The 21588-nt window shown below is 40.2% G+C and overlaps 1 protein-coding gene across 4 annotated transcripts in view; it reads right to left on the bottom strand.

Moving 5' to 3' along the window:
- The window catches only part of syngap1b (synaptic Ras GTPase activating protein 1b), a 207546-nt gene that overhangs the window by 130691 nt on the left and 55267 nt on the right, over window positions 1–21588 (bottom strand). For all 4 annotated transcript variants that reach the window (XM_054740855.2, XM_054740854.2, XM_054740856.2 and 1 more), the window contains exon 2: window positions 4902–5200. In XM_054740855.2, the coding sequence (XP_054596830.2) occupies window positions 4902–5200 (299 nt within the window). The remainder of the gene's footprint in view (window positions 1–4901; window positions 5201–21588) is intronic.

Below are 21588 nucleotides of genomic sequence, written 5' to 3' on the forward strand. Positions count from 1 at the left end.
CAATAACTGATCATTTGACCCCAACAATTACAGTTAAAAATAATTGTAGTCAGTAAAAACAGACTGATACCTGCAGTGTTTTCCCCAGGGGGGGGGGGGGGGGGGGGATATTATCTACTCTTTTAGTTTATCTTTCTGCCAGACCATGTCATTTTTGATGCAGAGCTGGAAGAGAAAAGCTGAAGAACAGTACCCTCTCCTGGCCTGATGCGATTTTTACTCAGCAGCAGATCTGAGTGCGCAAACTCACACAATTAGTCACATTAATCAGCACAAAAGCACTGCTATGTCCATTTAAAATCCTCCAAGAGGTAAGTGAGAACAGAGAGCAAACATAATGAGCTCTCTCTGACTTAATAAATAGTTCCTGTTTGTTTAACAGCAGTTTTACTGAGCGGCTGCTGGGCGGTGGAATAAAATACTCGTAAGACATTGCCAGCAACATGTTCAGGGTCAATTGAATGAAAGCAGCATCAAGTGAATAGCTTCATAAATAAATGTATCTATGAAAATAACCAGCCCTAGGGCCTGTTCAGTTAGTTATGGGGAAGGTTTTGTTCATGTAGTCATGAAAGACTGTAAAATACTGAGGCAAGTTTGCATCTTTGCTATTATTAGGTGTGTCACGAGTCATAATTATAATAAACTGGGTGGAAAAGAGTAAAAGCATCAAAGCGTTTTGTTTCTAGTACATCAAACTAATGTGGATGTGCTGAGAATATGGAGGGCTGCATCACTTGCTTCACAAAGTTCACAAAAGTTAAGCCGCGTCTGCTAAATAGTAAGCAGTAAAACCTAGAGCTGCAGGGAACAGTGAAGTCCATCTCAACAGACACGTTCCAACAAAAATTTATCTTGATGGAGTAGAAAAAGAAGGAAAACATTTAAATGGTATAAACCGGGTTGGCTACGTTTAATTTGTTTAATTTTAGATCTTTATTGATAAAAACTTCAAAAATTAACACATTTAAAAAAAATTAAAGTAACACAAATATTTTCTTTAACTTGAAACCAGAGCTTTAACATTGATCTCAGTGATTGTTGGTTTAGAAAATTGACCAGTTTCATATTTGACACCACTCTGCAGCCCTCTGCTGGCCAGATGTGGCGCTTAGTTTTGTGGAGCTGGTAGGTGTTCTGGGGGCGCTCTTACAGCTTTTATCAATTTTCTGTGCAGTTAGCTTTTTCTGTTTGTTGGTCATCAATAAAAAGCAAAAGAAGAAGAAAAAGAAGAAAAGAAGTTAGCTTCTCTGTTCACATCATGATGGAGTCTGGAAGTAAAAGTAAGAGAGTGATGTCTTTGGAGATGAAGCAAAGCGCTAAAACTGGAATAAACATCGGCGTGGCCTACACTTGTTTGAGGACTCAGAAAAAGGCTATGAACTCACAGGCTGATGGTGACCTGGCTTTGTTGCTACTGCATGTGTAAGTAACAATATTGGTTGTCCAACTGTGTGGATCTTTTTGATTTGTAGCTTATTTGGTAAGACTTGGGTCATGTCAGTGTTAGCTCTTTGGTAGTGCTAGCTACAGCAGGCTGCTGCAGGGTTGTTTACAAAAGTTGTAATTCAACTTTCAACCAGTAGGGCAAAGGAACAGAAAACTGATGTGATACTTTAAAACGACGATGTGTATTTCCCCTGGCAATAGGGGGCAGTACATACCTAAATCATTGCAAGCAAGCAGCATTTTTGTGTTTGAGTAAGACCATACCAACAGATGGCCATTAGGGTCAAAAATCCCAGGGAGCGCAGCCTCCAGCAAAATGACCAGCACATCAGACTCTCTTTCATCACAAATATTTATGAATGGTGAATGTTTGTAACCATTTGTTACAAACCAGGAAATGCGTTTTGTCCTCACAAGCTACCTTAGAAGGAAATATGGCGTCGACCAGAGACTTAGACCCACCCCGCATGTATTTTTGACCTAATTTTTATGGTTATGTTATAAAAACACCAATATTTTTCAAACACTGGGCATTATTTCATTCATTTTCAACAACATTTCGATAGATATTTCCAGAGATTAACGGTAAAAACGACACATTGTCTCTTTAATAAAACAGATTTTATATATAAAAAAAACGCATATCCTTTAAATGTGCAGGTTTATGATGTGCTTAAACAAATAAAATAAAATACAGACTTTAAAAGGAATGAACTCTAAATGGTCGCCTGAGGCAGATGTGACCCAGACAAACTGTAGTTTGGGATTGATTTGCTGACCTCATTTAAACAGTCATTAAGTTAAAAATGAAGGGAGCTGAAATAGCACAAAGACAGCATGAAACTATTTCATGAAAGTATTTTCTGAAAGTGTTTCAGAAGTTCTCGTCACAAAAGTTATTGTTTGCATCCGGGCAACAGCGCACATACAACGCTGGAGGGCAAAAGGACTCTGCAGCCACTATCCAGTCCTGTATCTCAGCTATTTAAGCTAACAAAAAAAAGCTAGGGATTTAGATACATTTAAATAAGATTTATATAAGTTAAAGCTGTTTTGGTCGATTTTTAAATTACACTCTGACTTTACACAATACTGCAAGATCTTGCTCAATCTTTTTGAACTCCACGTTTGTGATGTGAATGACTTTCCTCTCCTACCACATGAAAGTTTAGCTGAATATCATTAAAACTGAGTTCAGAATGAAAGTTTAAATGTAGACCGATCACCAGTCTGTAATTTACAACAATTAAACTTCAAAGCAGCAAAAATACAACTTCTGAAAACAATTTTTCTAATTTTAAGTATTTCCACTTTTAATAATCGACATGTTCTGTTCACTTGATGCATTTCAGCTGCAAAAATAATATTTGCTGTCTTTTATTTGGTCGTTAACACTAGATGGGGTGTAACGGTATGCCTAAAATCCCTGTATGGTACGCAGTTTGGTTTTAATTTAAGTAAGCAGGTGAAACTATTTACAAAGCACCTATCTCAGGTAGAAACCACGCAGTGCTTCACAACAAAACAACAGAAACACTAGACCAGAATGAGGAGCAGATAAAATTAGAATATTTGGCTAAAGCTTGCAGTCCAAAAAAAATTAAAAGACAAAATGTACAATTTCACGTTTTACTTTAGTGTGATTTTCCTTTTGTATACATAGGTAAAGCTTAATCCTCCATCCATCCATTTTTCTCTGCTTGTCTGTGGTCGGGTAACAGGGCAGCAGCCTAAGCAGGGAGGCCCAGACTTCTCTCTTCCCGGCAGCTCCTCCGGCGAAATTCTAAGGTGTTCCCTGGCCAGCTGTGAGACATAGTCCCTCCAGCATGTCCTGGGTCTTCCTTTGGGTCTCCACCTGGTTGGACATACCTGCAAAACCTCACCAGGGAGGCGTGCAGGAGACATCCTAACCAAATGCCTGGGCCACCTCAACTGGCTCCTCTTGATTTGGAGGAGCAACACATCTACTCCGAGACCCTCCCAGATGACTGAGCTTCTCACCCTATTTCTAAGGGAGAGCCAGCCACCCTGCGGAGAAAACTCATTTTGGACAATTGTATCCGCGATCTTGTTTTCTCAGTCCCTACCCAAACCTGTGAACATAGGTGAGGGTTGGAACTATATCAACTGGTAAATCGAGAGCTTTGCCTTCCAGTTCAGCTCTCTCTTCACCATGACAGATCAGTACAACGCCCGCATCACTGCAGACGCAGCGCCAATCCGCCTGTCGATCTCATGCTCCATCTTTCCTTCAATCGTGAACAAGACCCCGAGATACTTAAACTCCACCACTTGAGGCAGGACCTCATTGATGACACTTCAAATAAAACTTTACTTATAATAAATTTTTCCAAAAATATTTAAAAAAAAGTTTAGCTGTTTTTAGAAATTTTACTTGTTCGTGTATTCCTGTAATTACACAGTACCCTGTATTTCTTTAGGTACAACATTAAAAAATCCAGCTAATAGCCTTGATCAGGTTCATTCAACCTTCATGTTTATATTAACATGTCCACATTGTCTCCAGACAGGACAGATCTGTTGACAGTTAAAATGTCTCTGGTCTCACTAGAGACAGAGGTAGCTCGTATGGTGGGTCCCGTATTACTGCTAAGTTTAGTTTTAACTTCTTCATGCTGTCATGCTGCTAGGTGACATGACACGTGCAAGGGAGGAAATACCTCTGAATGCCAGACTGTCCTAGCCTAGTGAACTAGACCAAATTCTTGCTTTGCAAAGTTTGGTCTAGGAACGCTCCACTGGAACCTCCGCAGCTCCTACCAGGACTCTGGCTAGCCAATCACAGCTCTCTAGAGGGGTTTCAAGCACATAAAGAGCTGTGATTGGTCCATAATGGTGGGCAATTCATAGTGCTCTATTTGCTTAGTGAACAAATCACAGAGCTTTATGGGCCAATCAGGGCACTCTATATGCCTGGTGGGTGGGATGATGCAACAGAGTGAAACAAGAGTATGTCACATTCATTGTCCAGTGGAATACGGAGATCATTTGAAAGACAACGGTAGAACCCGCCCCACAACCGAGAGCCGTCAATGGAGCGTTGCCAGACTAAATAATACATTTATTTAGTCTGGCTTGCCAGGCTAAGACTGTCCTATTTCACAGCCGTTCACTTCCAGCCTACGTTGGCTGGATAGGACGGGTCCTTTGCCGCTTATGTTGCTGGCTGAAGTGCAAAGTCATTACACTTTCATGTGGGCACTTAGTACGACTCTTTTCCATACTGAAAAATCTGAATATGAATGTAAGTACCGCTATACCCCTAAAAATTACATAATTATGCTTCCATAAAAGTTTCTCAGTGCAGGGTTTATTCTGGCTCAAAAAACCCTAAAAAAGCAAAAAAGACAGATTTTGCTTTTAGGCTTTAAGTGTATGTATTGTCTTGATGACTAAAGCAAGTCTGTGCTTTCCTCAATGGAGAGATTTACCTCTTCCTGATCCAACATGTTGTACTGATGTCCGTAGCTCACACGCAGATGAGGGTTCCAGCGCTCGTGGGGTGGGCGTTCTTGCAAATGGCGGTCGTAGATGGAGCGCTCGTGCAATGGGCGGCTGAAGGAAGGTTGGTCGAAGGATGGATGGTCAAAGGTGGGTCGGTCAAAGGATGGCCGTTCGAAGGAAGTACGTTCGTACGAGGGACGGTTGAAGGAAGGAGCTTGGTGGAAGGAGTGAGCGTGGGAGCGATGATGGTGATGATGATAGGAGGGGGGGACGGCACACCTTGCATCTGGAAAAGGATAGAAGGAGGAAAGAAGGGGAGGTCAGAGGGAAATGAGGAGAGAAGAGGGAAGACAAGGTTAACTAGGATCTTAGGAAGGAGGGCTGAGGTTCGTTTCTGTCATGGTAAAATCAGCACCAGGTGATGTTAGAGAATCTGGAGCTCATCGGGTGTTTATTCAAACCGATTCAGGCAGGTTAGTGAACAAGGCATGCTGGGAATGACGGTTAAAGTAGTGTAGAGCGTGATAAAACCTTCCCAAAACTGCTGAGTCCCACTGATTTCAGTTTTTATTTCAAACCAAACATGTTCCTGTCTTTATAACCAAAAAGAAAGCTAAATCTTTTAATTCAGTTTAATAAAAGTTTCAGTTTTACTAGAAAGTCCAGTGAAAAGGCCCTGCTTTCTCACAAAAACAGGACCAAAAAGAAAAAAAACATGCATGCATAAAGAAAAAAGGTTTTCTAGTTCCTAACACTTGAGTTCATTAATTAAATATATTTTGTAAAATGTGCCTTTGTGACTCTATAAACTGAACTTTTAAAGTTTCAAATTAAACTTTCCTCTGCTCTCTGTTAAAAATGAAAATTGTCTAATTGAACCAGTTCTGACCTGCCGCCTCAGTCTAATCAACTGTTTCTTGGCCTGTGGCGCCTCAGCCCACCAAAACGAGCATAAATCTGTTCTGAGATCTGCTGACAGACCGACAGAAACATTCAACTACAGTCAACTCAAGAAGAACAGAAATATATTTTAATGTAATCTCTGTCTCTAAAGATCAGCTGAAAAGGACAAAAGAAGGTTGTAACTGAAACCCAGGTAATCACAGAAAACACAGTCGTAAAGATGCTTATATGGGTCTCCCAGAACTGATGTTCTGAGACATAAAACATGTACATTCCCTGCTGGCTAAATTCTTAAACATGATTTTCCTATTTTAAAAATAGCAAAAATACACAATAATCACAATATCACTAAAATAACCAACTTAATATGAACATATGTTTGGAAGAATGAAGACTTTTCTAATGAAGCAGCTGCAGTCCATCTGTTTCTCCGCATTTTGTGTCACAGCGGGGAGAACAGGAGGAAACCTTCGATGAAAAACTCAGAAATAAACAGTGACGAGACAAAGACATGCCTTAAGAACTGAGTACCAGGAAACAGTTAAATACACCCCAGTCCCAGTTAGTTGGTAATCTGTAAGTAACAGTGTATATACCCAGTACACACCAGGTAATTACTCCATAAGTATGAATGTAATTACAAAGTGCCAAGTCCCTATGAACCCTACACCCTATGTGTGTCCAGTATTTACCCCTATTGGTACCCTGTGCATTCTCTTGAGAGTACCCCTTTAGTACCTTTGTATATACCCAGTTAATATAGAGAAATACACCACTTACTACTACAGTCAGCATCCTATAGATACCCTGTATATATCACTGTAAGTACCACGTAACTATTTCATAAGTACCTGGAAAGTACTGGGTAATGAGCTACCTCATAGAACAGCCCCGCCCAAGCTGTAAGTAACCTGTACCTACCCATTAGGTATTTCTGTAATTACAAAGTACCCTGTCCCTATTCCATAAGAGCCTCTGTATGTTAGTACCTTGTAAGTACATGGTAAAAGGTTTCTTGTACTCATTCATATGCTGTAACTTGATCCAGAGATACGCGTTGTGTGCCCCTGTTAAGACACAGTACATATGAAAGTATTTATAGGGCTACGTTACAGGGCAATATAAATGACAGTCTGGTAGTTACAGTGGGTACAGAAAGTATTCAGACCCCCGTCAGTCTTTTTGCTCTTTGTTATATTGCAGCCATATGATAAAATCATCATTAATGCACACACAGCACCAGTGGCGGCTGGCCAGTAGAGGGCGATAGGGCGCCGCCCTCCCAGTTTCCCCTGTGTTTTTAATTTTTATTTTACAAAATAAATAAATAAAATTAACAATAATCACATTCTAAGTTAATTGTGTGTTTTGTAACAAAAATAAATCATACATATATATATATATAAATATATATATATATATATATATATATATATATATATATATATATATATATATATATATATATATATATATATATATATATATATATTGGTCTCTGCCGAGCGGTGGAGGCTGTGTGCTGTTTTTCAATCGCCCAAACAAGACGGGACCAGTTGTCCAATTGCTGACAAGAAAATCAAAGGGTAGGAATGGGAATGTATCCAATCAGCGTCGACGTTGTTTCAGAACGTTTCAGAAGCATGATGGACGATAGAGCTACCGCCAAGGCTTTCGTTGGTGTTCGGTAGAACTCGGAGAGTCTCGACTCCAGCACGTTTTTGGTCATGACTCGTGACGGTCGTGACGCAGACGTAGACATGGACGCCAATGCGCCTACAACATGGATACCGGATCTCAGCAGCCACTGAATTCAGTTCGGTCTCTTCTCCAGTATCCGTTCGAGAGGAGAACTATGGTGGAAAAACTTAATGTCAAAGAGCTTGGACCAGATCAGCCCGACGTAAAGATAAGCCAGCAGGACAAGGAGAAGGGTAAACTGTACACACGACGCTTCTCCCAAAATTGGTACACCAGGAAGCAGTGGCTAGCTGGATGCAATCACGCTAATGCATTATTTTGCTTTCCGTGTTTGTTATTCAAAACGGCTGGGATCCACAGAAGGTGGATGTGGAACTTGTGTCTCATTGGGGACTCCATTCATTCTCTGACCGAGGAATGCAGCGCATCAGTGCAGCAGCCAACAAAGAAACGGAGGACGTTTGGACAGGGAGAACAGCAGCTGGGTGCAGAGGTAAGCTGTACATTACATTTCTGTAAACGAGACAATCAGAATCAGAAATCCTTGGTTGTCCCACAAACCGGGACATTTGTTTAATAACATGTACATTGTTTAATGTGCAATAACTGTAAAAACTCATTTCAACACACATACCTATTATACATATTTAATCATGTAAATGTGTATTTCAAGTAAATTTGTACATACATCAATCTGATTCCATTTTACTTGTTACACTTCTGCTGCAGCAAACAAATTTCCCAGCTTTTGGGACAATAAAACATTTCTGATTCTCAATGAGATGTTTTTACATTTGAAGTAAAAACATCTCATTGAGAACCAGAAGTGTTTTATTGTCCCAAAAAGTGGGAAATATGACATTTGTAAGAGGATACTGATGACATTATTTCCTATGAAAGTGTTTCCACTTTCCATAAGTCCTAACAGTGTAAATTTCTGGCATTTTGTCTAAGTGGTGTTTACTACCATTACTGTAACAGTGACCTGCTCATAATTTTTCGTGTTCACTCAAATGTTGAAATTAAACAAAATGTTTTTGTTACTTGCCTCTTGCATTGTCTATTTACCATTTATGGTCATGTTATTTTATGTGCAATTTAATGCAGTATTTTTCAACCTTGGTCCGCAAGGCAGTTTGCCAATAGTCAGACACACCTGGATTAATCAGTTTGTCCAATGATGTAAGACAGGAAATAAAAGAGCTGTGCTTAATTCAGGAAATAGTGAAGTTGTGCACAAAGCTCAGAAAGCACAAGTTTGTTTAAAAAAAAATAGCACAGCCCCACCAAAAATATTTTTCACCAGCCGCCACTGCACAGCACCCCATATTGACATAAAACCACAGAATTTTTTAAAATGTCTGTAGATTTATTAAAAAAGAAAAGCAGAGGCAGAGAGATTACCATTAACCAAAAGATCCTTTATGACCTCATATTTTCTGTATTTCTTTAATTGAGTTATAGATAAAAGAGTTAAGTTAATAAAGCAAAAAGCATATTTTTTTCTGTTATGTAATCTGGCATGTGCTTTTCTGTCATCAGTTTAAAAAACAATTGTCAACATGGCGGATTTGTTCTACTTTTAAATTAAAAAAGACAAACAGGCCCTCCAGTTGCATCCTGATTATATTTCCTCGTGTCCAAATGGTTCAACTTTTAATTGAATTGATTGGATTTCAAACTAAACCCTTTGGGAAATATTTCTCCGCTGTGTGAGTGAATCAGATCACATTCCCCTGATGGCTCGATTCTCTTTCACCAGCAAAAAGCCAAATTCATACTTCCAACATCTGGAGGCTGCACTACAAGGCTAGAGTGTGCTCACACACACTCCCGAGACAAGAGGAGATAAAACTGTTGTTTATCTGACCCAGAACACACTGGAGTGGCAGCCTGCTGACACTTCATGCCCCGGCGGTGTCCACTAACCCTCTGCGCTGACTCTTTTTCTTTGAATCAAGCCTTTGATAAAGGAAACGGATCATGGCTGACTCAGGCTCTGCTCGCTCTCTCCCTTCATGAATCGGAAGAAAACCTCAAGGCTCAGAGTGCACATGTACAGCATGCCATAGCCGATTACATTTCTGCATCATCATTTCACATATTCTCCCCCACTCACGATGCTGCACAGTGTCTTGTTCCTGCTTAGAGCAGAAAACAGGAAATAATCCTGCTGTGGTAAAAGGGGAGTAATGGGATGATCCTTCAGTTTTGGAGGTGAATCGAGCAAATAGGTTGTTGTTTTATCTCACCGTGACACATGCGCGCGCGCACACACACACACACACACACACACACACACACACACACACACACACACACGGGACTTACGATAAAAACTACAACAGGATGAATCAGTGAGGTGGACAGAAGCCCAGGGCCAAGTGTGTGTGAGGTGCATTCAAGAGTCACAACTGAAATCTCTGCTGAGCTTTCATCTCTGCTCGTTTTCAAACTGAAACAACATGGAGGGAAAAAGAAAATACACCATGCATATATGATGCGTTCTGCTTTGCACCTCCATGGTTAGTTTAGAGGATTTCTGTTTGCATGTTGATGTCATTTTTCTTGGGTTTGAGATTCTTACTTCTGTTCTTTCTTTGCTTCCATGCAAATTTCTTGGGACTGTTGTAGTTTTACGTAGGGTTGCAGGATTATTTCTGCAGCCACTTTATGATGTTTTAAACAAGGTTAAGCGCTCACTGATGGTAATGAGCTACATTGTAGCCACAGCTGCCCTGGGACACACTGACAGAGGAGAGGCTGCTTATATACAGACACCACCGGTCCCTCTGACCACCACCAGCAGACAAGGAGGATTAACGACTGTCAAACTGACAACCCACCTTTTACAAGGTAAACGCCTGACCCCTGAACCACCGTCACCTCAACCTAACATGCATGTTTTTGGTCTGTGGGAGGAAACCAAACTTCACGGAGAAACCCCTCTAATTGAGAAACACCGATTTAGTCTGATGTTAATATAAAATACAAGAATAATGTGTTTTATTAAGAAAAATAAAATGGCCCTTCCCACCTGACGGCCCTCCACCAGGGGGCAGTAGATATGTATGGGACTGGATATGACAAGTTTCTGAAGGCACTAATCCTGATACTTTATCTGGTTTAGAGCAAGAATTGGTTTCATGAGAATTTTAGACAATAACCTTAAAGCTGCAGTAGTAAATTAAAAAAATTAATTAGCTGAAAACATTGTTTTCATACCTCTTGACAATATTCTAACATTGTATAGCTACAGTGGAGATTAAAAAGAAAATGAAAAAAAATTTAATAAGTGGTTGTCTTGAATTTGTTGAGCAGGTTCCCGGTTTCATTTTCTTTGCAGACTAAATTTAAGACTTTGTGTCTTTTTCACTTAACCATTCAAACTGATGATGTGGTCAGAGGCAGGTCATTTTCATCTGATGACAAAACCACAGCAATAAACACAATGGGAACAAGAAAAGACAGGAAGAACTGCAGGGAATGTGGAAAATTCTCTTCTGTTTAAAGGTGGGGAATACTGAAACCCATTTTTAAAAACTTTTCTGATAACAGTCAGTCACTTTGAGTTTTTCATGCAGGCTGAACGTGAAAATAGTCTCCTACACCTATCTCCTGGAATAACTTTTGATAAAAATAGACGGTGAAACTCTAGGATTTGAAAATCCTGATAGATCTACGTCACACTGTCACTTTACATTCATGGACTCATCCATGTTGACTCATGACGGGAAAGGCTGCTGTTGATTTAGTGTCCAGGAAAGAGCAGAGAATGTCTCAGTCAGTAGAAGCTAACTGTAAGCATTAGCAACCTCACCACACGGCAGAACTCCTCCAGGCTTGTGTTATTTGTGGAGATAAAACAACAACGTTGCAAGTCAGTGGTAGAGTTGGTTTGCTGTTATCCAATCCACAGCGAGATTTCCAAATATCAGGAAATAAGACTCCGAAACCTGCCGTTTGAAGCTCAGATGTGATGTGATTAGGGCGGGGCGATATGGCCTAAAATCAATATCACAATATATTGAGGATTTCACCTCGATAACGCTAAATGGGCGATAACTACAGGCATGCGCAGAAACAAAAGTTGTCCACTAGAAAGGGCTGTCACATGTATTACACTGAGTCACATTTTTACGTGACTCAAGATGGTACAGCTTCTTAAAGGGACATGAATGTTGCCAACCTACACACTTCTTTTCATTTTTTATTATCAAATTTATTGACATGAGGAAAATTATCTTGACAAGAGTCAGAAATTTCGATAACGATACATTTTCGATTTATTGCCCAGCCCTAGATGTGACTCACTTCTAGCTCCTGGAAATGAGGCGTGTAGCCTTAGAACCAAACTGCGGATGCAGATTCAAGAGATGGTGAGTTGTTTCATTATGAATCACCGGCTGTTATTGCAAAGCTCCCGGGAGAGTAAGCACTCAGTGACAACTCTGTCTCTCTCTCTCAAAAAGAAACTAAGCTCCCAAATCCAAAACTTTGCCGCCTTGCAGTGTAAAGTCCTGCTGTTGAGATATTCGTCATGGGATAGCAGCAGCATGAGTCATCCATTCTGTCCTGCAGGCCTGACCTCTAAACCCGAGAGGGGTTCATCTATTAGGACATGGTGAAGCTCAGTGTACAGAACTGGTTAAATATTTGTTCCGTGCCTAACCCAGCACTACGTTGCAGGAATTTTCTATAATGATTTAACACAAGCAAAAACGCTGATGCCTCTTTTCTCTGCTCATCTTCCTCTCGCTTACTCCGTCCTTCAGTTCCTCTTTGTAGCGTTCGTGCTCTGCCTTTGTTCTACTCTTCCTTCTCTCTCTGTGGGCTCTTTTCCTTTTTCTGCTGTCCTCAGCAGTTTACAAAGAAGACAGCCACACACCAATCTGATGACCGGTCAGCCTTAGTCAACGCTGTCATTACTGAGACCCGACAGACCTAATGTTGATTTATACACATCGCTGCTTTCCAAAAGATTGCTAAAAATAAAGCTAGCTTCGAGCAGCCTGGAGGAGATATTGTACTTCTCTTTTCAAACGGAACTCAAGCATTTTACTTCCTGGACAAAAAAGCACCAAATAATGGGCATGTTGTCGCCGTGACCTCAGCTGCACCACACTTTGTATTTGAGTAAATCCTCACAAAGTTTAGCAAGAGGCCAGATATGTGCAGCGCTGCGCTCTGACATGTTCAAAGTGCTGCATGTCTGCTGCGGCTGTCAGAGCCGAATCAAAGGCGGATGTCGGGTGTCAGAAGGCGGGTCGCAGAGGCCCAGAGGTATCAAGAATTTTGCTGAAGCAGCACATCAATCTGATGTGCTGTAAGGGGAAATCTCTCACTCATTTCTCTTAAATTAGTTTTGCTTATGGTATGGGAATAGCACGAGAATGCAGAACATAAATAACTAAATCCTACGTGGGGAAATTAAGCTGGGCTTCATTAAAAGGTAATAAGTAAAATTATTTCTGCTTTACAGCACATAAATGTATCTCTGGAGGACTCATAACTTTATTGATCAATACCAGTTAACGATGACCTCGCTGGGTGGTGAATCTGCAGCCAGCAGAGGTAATACACAGAAATGGTTTCTGAGTCCTGAAAGGCTTGTGATGAGAATATTACAGCGTTTTGGGTCATGGTGACACATCTGAATCAGAAATTTCCATTTGATCAAACAAGCAAATGTGACTATTTGTGGCAATTACAGTATCTAGGAACGTCTTGCAGGAGCTGTAGACTCCTAACCGGAGAGAAAAGGTATCTTGTGATGTTATAGCTAATTAACTAACTTTTTGTCGATCATGAGGTTGAAAAAAAGCCAGCGAATAATTCAGTTCCGGCCATTTTGCTGAAGTTTAGTGTTGCTCTTCGTCGTAGCTTGAGTTGAATATAAACGCAAACTAAGTCAGAATTTTTACTCTTTCAGAGTTGACATTAGGAGGGGATCTACGCTAAGTTCACTCAGCTAGTTTTCAGCTGCAGCCAGTTCATCTGGAGGTGGACACCCACAAGTGCACCCACCAGGAGGCAGTGACGTTGTTTGTTATAGCAATCCAACTGCCAGCAGAAAAACATTGTTGAGTAAATTCTATTTGAGGCCAAAAAAGCCTCAGCAGAAGGGTTCTAACTGGAGTCGAGGACATTTGTAATAGCCCTTATCTGTCCTGAGAGAGTCTGAGTACAGAAATGGACTTCTGGGAAGCACAGCAGATGTTCATGACCCTTACCCTAACCTGTCATGAACATCTCTTGAATGTACTATATAAATCAAACTTTTGTTAAGTTGAGTAATTATAATTTAAGTAGGTTAGCCAAAATCAAAGGCTTCTACCAACTTACCCCAGCTTTACACTGGATGAGTAAGCGGCATGTCACACAATAGACGCGTTTTACTCGTGAGCTCCCTTTACCACGTGCGTTTCAGACGTGGAACGGCAGCAAAAGCGTCCCACGCTGCTGGTCCGGTGAGGTCACAAAATCACCAGGAAATTGTGATCATGCATCATTTCAGCAGTTCACGCGATAACGAGCAAGGAGAAAGATGGCGGCATGTATCCAAAAAGGTCTGTGGTTTAGTTTTTGTTCTGTTTACCTCGGCTACAGAGGCTTCACAGCTAATGACGTACTTTTATTTTACCGGTTAGACAACTGGAAATCTGCCCATGACTTTTGAGTTGAAAGTTGCAGGATGTTGTACACAGCTTTTATGTTTTACTTCCTGTCTGGCCTGATATCAAATGCTGAGCTTGACGCGTTCTGGAAGCTTATCATGTAAAAAAGTAGACTTAAAGCTCAAGAAATGCGTCCCTACAATTCTGGAAAGCTTCAAAACGAGATGCTTCATGCCCAGCAGAAACTTACCCATCCACTAGATTTTGGGCTAATTGCTAGGGATGCACAACATATCAGCAGCAATATCGGTATCGGCCATTTTGTAACATATCGGTATCGGTCCGATAAGTAAAATTGGGCCGATATTAACTTATTCGCTGCCAGCCGTTTCCTGATCGGTAAAGCCCTTCGCTGCCAGTGTTTCTCACTGTTTTTACTTTTTTTTAAGAGTCATAGAACGTTGCACGCTAGGATGATGACGACGCCCAAACAACCACAACAAAGCGGAGACTCAACCCTTACATCAGAAACAATCCGCGCATTTCAAACATTATCCGTTATTTCAATCGGCAGAAGCTTTTCTGGTTCGCGCCTCACTTTTTTTTACAACAGAGGCCCAAAACTATCTCCTAACACATGGATTTTCTGCTTCCTGATCATGTGACATGTGACATATGTGGATGAAGATCGGCTTTAGACCTGAGATGTTTGTTCTCATCGTTACGATGCCCACACAGTGAAAGAAATGCAAATGACGACTTTAATCGTCATTGGCAGTGAATGAGTTGACACAACCAATATTTTTTCCATCTTGTTTCTGTTTGTGTATCTGTTTCATAGGGTAAGGGGGATGATGTTGTGTAATTGTTTGGTCCTGTGACAGTGATGGTAATCATCTCAGAAGCATAAATGTGTGTGGCGCGTGTAAATGACTTATTGCAAATTCCACTTTATAGAAAAATAGCAAAACATTCAAAAATTCTGCTTGCTTAATTTCAGTCTATACAAAATTTGCTGATTTCAGAAGCGTAAATCGGCATAGGCAACCATCAGTTAATGGCCTTAACAGTGACACTAATATTTGATATCGATTTTGGCCCAAAAACTGCATATCGGTGCATCCCTACAAATAGTTTCATACTACGTTTCACAGAAGTTAGGAGATGCTCACATGTGGGGTGTAAAACCCTGGTAAACAAAAATAATACAATACAACTAGACTCAAAGATCATTATTCCAACCACTACCAGCTAAGGTCGTCTCTCTGTTTTGATGTGATTCGACTGTTTTCAGTTTTGTAAAATACCGTACATGACAAAGAATGAATGCCATAATGCTCGTTGGTGATTATGGTGAAGGTTCTCAGTCATTCGGGACTTTTGTAGCTTCCTTGAAGAAGCTTTGGTCCTCATTTGAGAAGTTTTTCCAATTCGAACAGCAAAATCATAATGGGAGTGTTGGTAAAAATTCAACCCTCAAATTAGCCCTCTTGAGGGCTTTTAGGGTCAGTGGTGATTTGGTCCACGTGCAACACGTTTTGATCACATTTCTTAAGGTGTGTATTGCTGTGAAACTATCTGGAATCCCTCAGAGCTGCACTGTAAGTTCAGAAAAGTTGAAACCTCAGACCTTCTCTTCTTTGTAATATTTGTTTTCTCCTTTGACTCAACAGTTAATTTTATCGTTCTTTTCTGAATAAATGGTCTTTACCAAATGGAAACTAATTAACAAAAAATGTGCACTAGCAATGTCACCAAACCCAGACTACTACTATGTACATTTATGATTGTGTGTGTGTGTGTGTGTGTGTGTGTGTGTGTGTGTGTGTGTGTGTGTGTGTGTGTGTGTGTGTGTGTGTGTGTGTGTGTGTGTGTGTGTGTGTGTGTGTGTGTGTGTGTGTGTGTGTTGCATATTCCGCTCAACAAAACAGTTGCAAAACAAAATTGCTGAGAGAAAACATGCTGCTCTAAGGCCAAAGTTGTATTTCACAGTTTAATCAAGAGTGATTCCAACAGCACAAACTGAAAAATCCCAGCACAAGTCCGTCTTTTGCAATCACAGGAACACCAGTAAATTGGCTCCAAATGCATTCTGGTATTGGCCACTTCATGTGTCACTTTTCAGCACTTTTACTGTTTCATTGGGAATTGTTGCTCACTTGATTTAGCAGCTCTGAGATTATTGTGACAGCTTTTCAAATGACTAAGTGCACATTTTGTATCGGCTAATCCAGATTTCAATACCTCAAACTTTAATAGTTTTATATCTAGTCAAATGAATTAGGAAAATGTTAAACTGATATTCTTTCAATGTTGAGTTAATGTTGGTGACAGAAAAAAACCTAAACCTTTAACAATATTTGGTGTACATTTAAGAGTCTGATCTTCAACAGAATGCATTCATTTCTAGGGGAAAAAGATGTTCCAATCAACTCAATTATTGTCAAACTGCTAACAGTTAAAGTTTGTAACCTACTGAAAATGTATGTGTTGAAGAATCAGAATCCCATTAGAAATCAGAAATAATGCATTTATTTCTAAAAAAAAATAATAATAAAACACATAAAATTGAAATTTTTTGTGAGATGAAAAGGTCCAAAGGTGCTTTCCATGGGGCTTGCAGGATTTTGTACATGTTGCTTTTTTATATTTCAGTCATAAAGACTTACGTACAATAATGCACTGGAACCTCCCTCTCTCTCTTCATTGCTCTCTCTCTATCGCTCTCTCTCTCTCTCTCTCTCTCTCTCTCTCTCTCTCTCTCTCTCTCTCTCTCTCTCTCTCACTCTCTCTCTCTCTCTCTCTCTCTCTCTCTCTATATATATATATATATGTATATGTATTTATTTATATATATATATATATACTTTTATATGTATTTATATATATATGTATATATACACATATATATGTGTGTGTGTGTGTGTGTGTCTGTGTGTGTGTGTGTGTGTATGTGTGTGTATATATATATATATATATATATATATATATATATATATAATCAATACAATATCTGAACATGAAACATTGCGATATTTCAGTGCATTGTTATTTTCTTACAAATATTCTTGTAATATCTGTAAATATCAATTATCGGATATTACAGCCATATTAATATTGAAAATCGATGTCGGCCAACATTTTCACATCGGTGCATCTTTGCTTAAAAGGAAAGTTATGATTTGTGTCAATCAGGCTTAAACAACTTAATAAAAAGTTGTTTTCCCAAACCAAAGATATTTTAAAAAATTGTTCAACTACAAACATTAAGCTTAGCTGTAAATGTGTTACTGCATGTCAACCTCTTCTCATCTTACTGCAACATATCGGTTTAATTGTAAATGTCATTTTGTAAAGTATAAAAAACATGTAGATCATTAGGAAAAAGGCTGATTTGTTATTTACCTCCAAATATTCTCTAATTAAATTATGTGTTTTAGTCCCTCTGTTGAGAGAAAAGCTTCGAGATTGTGTCAACCTTAATGAAAATACTTCTGTAAACAGCATATTGTGTGATACTATGATATAAACAATATATAAAACAAGATACAGTCTATGCAGGTGTGATACACTAATTGGTCTATGACGAGAAACAAGGGAACAGGTCTAGGTAAAGTTCCAAATCAACTCTAGAGCACTTTGTTTAAAGACCAAGTTCACTTTTTTCAGTGGTTTCTAGTAGAAATGAGTGTCTTGTGAATTTATCTCTGTGGGAAAAATGCTCTGGTGCTCCTGTTTCAGAAAATAGACATTAGTCGGGGTTGAGGGGAGCAGAAGCAGAACACAAGCCTGAATGAGTTATGCCGTGTTGAGAAGGCGCTAATGCTAATGGTTAGCTTCTACTTGCCAAGACATGCTCTGCTCTCTCCTGAATGCTAAACCATCAACAGCCTTCCCCATCACAAGCCAAGATGAGTGAATCCATGAATGCTAATTTACAGTGTGACGCAGATCTGTATGGCTTTTTCTGAACGACATTTCCCCATCTATTTTCTATTTGCAGCTAATGTAGGAAATATGAGTAAAGACCAATTTAACATTCAGCCTGCATGTGAAACTCACTGTGACTATTTAAAAAATAGCAAGAAATAAGCTGTTTTTCAGTGAACCTTTTCTTCAAATACATCTACGCTGTAAGTCTGACCCAAATGTCTTCCTTTAGCCAGGTTTGTGTTGCATTCTGGGAAGTAGAAGAGAACACAAATATAAGGAGAGACTGGGTAGCTCCTAGCTAGCTGAAAATTATGTTCATCGGGGCTCAGGATAAGACTATAAACCTTTCCATATAGAGAGCCTAAGTCTCCTCCCTTTCCGGTCGGCTTATGGGTTCCCGGAAGAACAATAAATAAATAAATAAATGCAAGTCAATGTAGCTAAAAGAGCTATTTTTCTGACCCGCTTTGCCTTACGCTCTGGATCGCACATATGTTGTACGTCAATCTAAATCAAAAGTAATGATGTGTGTTTCGGCTACGTCAGTCACGTACTTCGAGAATTATCAGCTTGTAAAAGTTCGTAATTAGCATGACTACAAATCAGATGTCGGCACATCACTTGTATGACGTCACCACAGAATCGCCTCTCCCCAGCTTAGCTGCTACTTACCCCATGGCAAGTTCTATGGTGGTAAGGATTTGAAGTTTGCTGAACTTACAGCCTTTTTCCTCTGTTTCTCTCCGTGTCTGGTTTGGTGACATTACTTTGGTGATGTGCATTTGTAGTCCTGGATGTATTTTCCACACAAAACCTAAAAAAACATTTTCCCCCATTCGAAAATAGGCACATTCTTGGCATCAAAATGCGTATTTAAAATTTACAGGCATCACATGTGAAATCCATGGCACATAACAAACAAAATTAGAAAATAGTGTTTTTTGTCCCATTGACTTGCATTCTTTTTTTCGTTCTTCCTGGGACCCGTGGTCCAGAAGTAGACGGGCGTGTCTTAGGCTCCCTATTCACTTCTTTTAACCCCGCCCCCAGACAATCTGACCCATCAGTACATTTTTTACCTGGTTTGCGGTGACATATGTATTTTGTTGGGAGTTTTACCTGTGAAAAAGGAAACTAAACCACAGGAAAAAACAAAAAATTAACTAAATTATGATCGAATTTACACCAGTGGATCTAAATCTAAGGTGTAAAAACACACTAAATTTTGTTGTCCAACATATTTTTTTTTTATTTATTGCTCAGCCCTATTTCCCAATGCCATTTCAGTCTAAACTGTTATAAAAAGAGTGTAACTACTGTATTCATGAAATAATACAAGAGAAAATAACTGTTCAAAATGCTTGGAATGGGATTTTAGCTAAGTTTGCATGTATCATCTGGTAATAGTCTGGGTCATGTCTCATGGACTGGCATTTAGTGGGTCAAAAAATAAAAGCTCTGCATGACTCTTCTTGCATAACTTCTTGCAAACAAAACTCCTTTCTGACCAATTTCAGGAATCTAGACAGCTCAAGTATGAATATTATGGTATACTGCTCTGATGAGCACAAGTTGTACTGAATCTTGCTATCAGCTGTTGTTGTTTCCAAAAGGAGATCATGTGTCTGACGCTTGTTCCCACATGGAAGTTTTCTGTTCCCTGCCTGAAATGAGAGCAGAGTGCTTGTCCAAAATAAGTTCTCCTCCCCAGCAGCCAGCCTGCTGTGTGACACCAGAAGAAGGCTTTGATCACATCTGAATGTTTCCATCTACACTGAATCCACTTCAAACTTGAGGAGAGAAAAGTTAGATGAGAAGCAGCGAGGATGGGGGTGAAAACGTGCACATGTGCATGTGTGGCAGGAACAGAAAAGCTGGTAAGATGAAAGGGGAGAAGAGTATTCTCACCTATCAGATCATTCACCCAGCCCTCGCACGGCGCGTCCCGGGTTCCCCATTGCTCACCCCCAGCGTCCACACGGCGTCACTGTTGCTGCGCCGCTAGAGCCTTGAATCCGCCCCCAACTCCACCACACAGGAAACAAGGTTACAGCCCAAGAGATGTCACTTCCGAAACACCCACTCCCGCTCGCTTGCTCGCACTCACTCCCTTACGCCCCCAGCCTATTGCCATGACAACCGAGAAAAGAATAGAATATAAGTAAGTGTTAAAGAGACAGAGGGATCAGAAAGACATGGAAAAGAGGGATGGAAAGAGAGAGACAGAAAAGTAGAAATGGAGAGCCAGAGCAAAAATGGGTACGAGTATAAAGGGGGGCAAGGATGGACTGAAGGTGAGATGAATGAGTGGGCGGGGAAAGGATGGATGACAGAGGAGAGAGGATGAGAGATTGAGAGTGAAAGGAAGCATGTGGTGGGACGTGATCCGAGAAAAAGAAAGGAGGGAAAGAGAGCTGAGGATGTTGTGAAGAAGAAAAGAGAAAAATTAAGTGATCAGAGACAGAGAGAGGGAAAGAAGGGAGGAAGGAAGGAGGACACTTTTTGGGAATACGGAGCCCACATCTTGTTCCCATAGCAACACAGCCATCCATGAAATACTGACTCGTACCTCCCTCACTCACGCTTTCTGCTTCTGTCTCTCTAAACCTCCCCCTCTCTTTAGCTATATATATATATATATATATATATATATATATATATATATATATATGCACACGCGCACACTGAGCGTAAGTTGGCACAGAGTATGTATGCAGTAATCCAGGCCCTGCAACATTGTCAAACACATCAAAAGATACCAAATATACCATCAGGGCACTGCACCACAGCAGCTAATCTGCTTTACGCTCACAAGACAAGCATATTCTGGATTGCTGAGAACATTTTACCCTGTCTTTATATAATGCACAAATTCATCTTTTATGTCAGCGTTATTGACTGGTGCAGTCACTCCTCTGTTCCAAGTAGGAGGTGAACCAACACTTCCTATTGCAACTAAACAGTAAAGGCCCAGTGAAGGACTGAATTAATTTCATTGGTGTCGCTAAAACACATCCAAAGGAAAAACGGTCTCAACCACCAAAGCTAGATGATCCAACGAAAGATTCCTTTCCAGCTCTTTCGCCCAACAAACCAAAGTTTTTAAAATCTGTCGATAATCTGATGAAAGATAATGTAGAGTTCCTAAAATGGGAAGCTGTAGTTCTGCACATTTTGTCCTCATAAGCTGCTGCATTAAGTAAGAAAAATCTAATTTTATCAAAGAACAAGTTCACTTGTTATTTCAATACAACTGCAGTGGCCTCTAGCATATAAGGATGTCTTGTGAGTAAATCTCTGTGGGGAAAAGCTCTGGCGCTCCTGTTTCAGCAGAACACGGCAGGATTTGGAGTCTTATTTCCTGATACTCAGACAACTCTCCTCTGATTGGCCAACAGCAACTGAACCACTAACTCTGTTTGCTTTGCAACGCTGATGTTTTATCTCCACAACCACACACACACACACACACACGCACGCACGCACATGCACGCACACGCACACACACACACACACACAC

The sequence above is a fragment of the Nothobranchius furzeri genome, chromosome 5, assembly GCF_043380555.1.
Source record: "Nothobranchius furzeri strain GRZ-AD chromosome 5, NfurGRZ-RIMD1, whole genome shotgun sequence".
Taxonomy (NCBI): domain Eukaryota; kingdom Metazoa; phylum Chordata; class Actinopteri; order Cyprinodontiformes; family Nothobranchiidae; genus Nothobranchius; species Nothobranchius furzeri.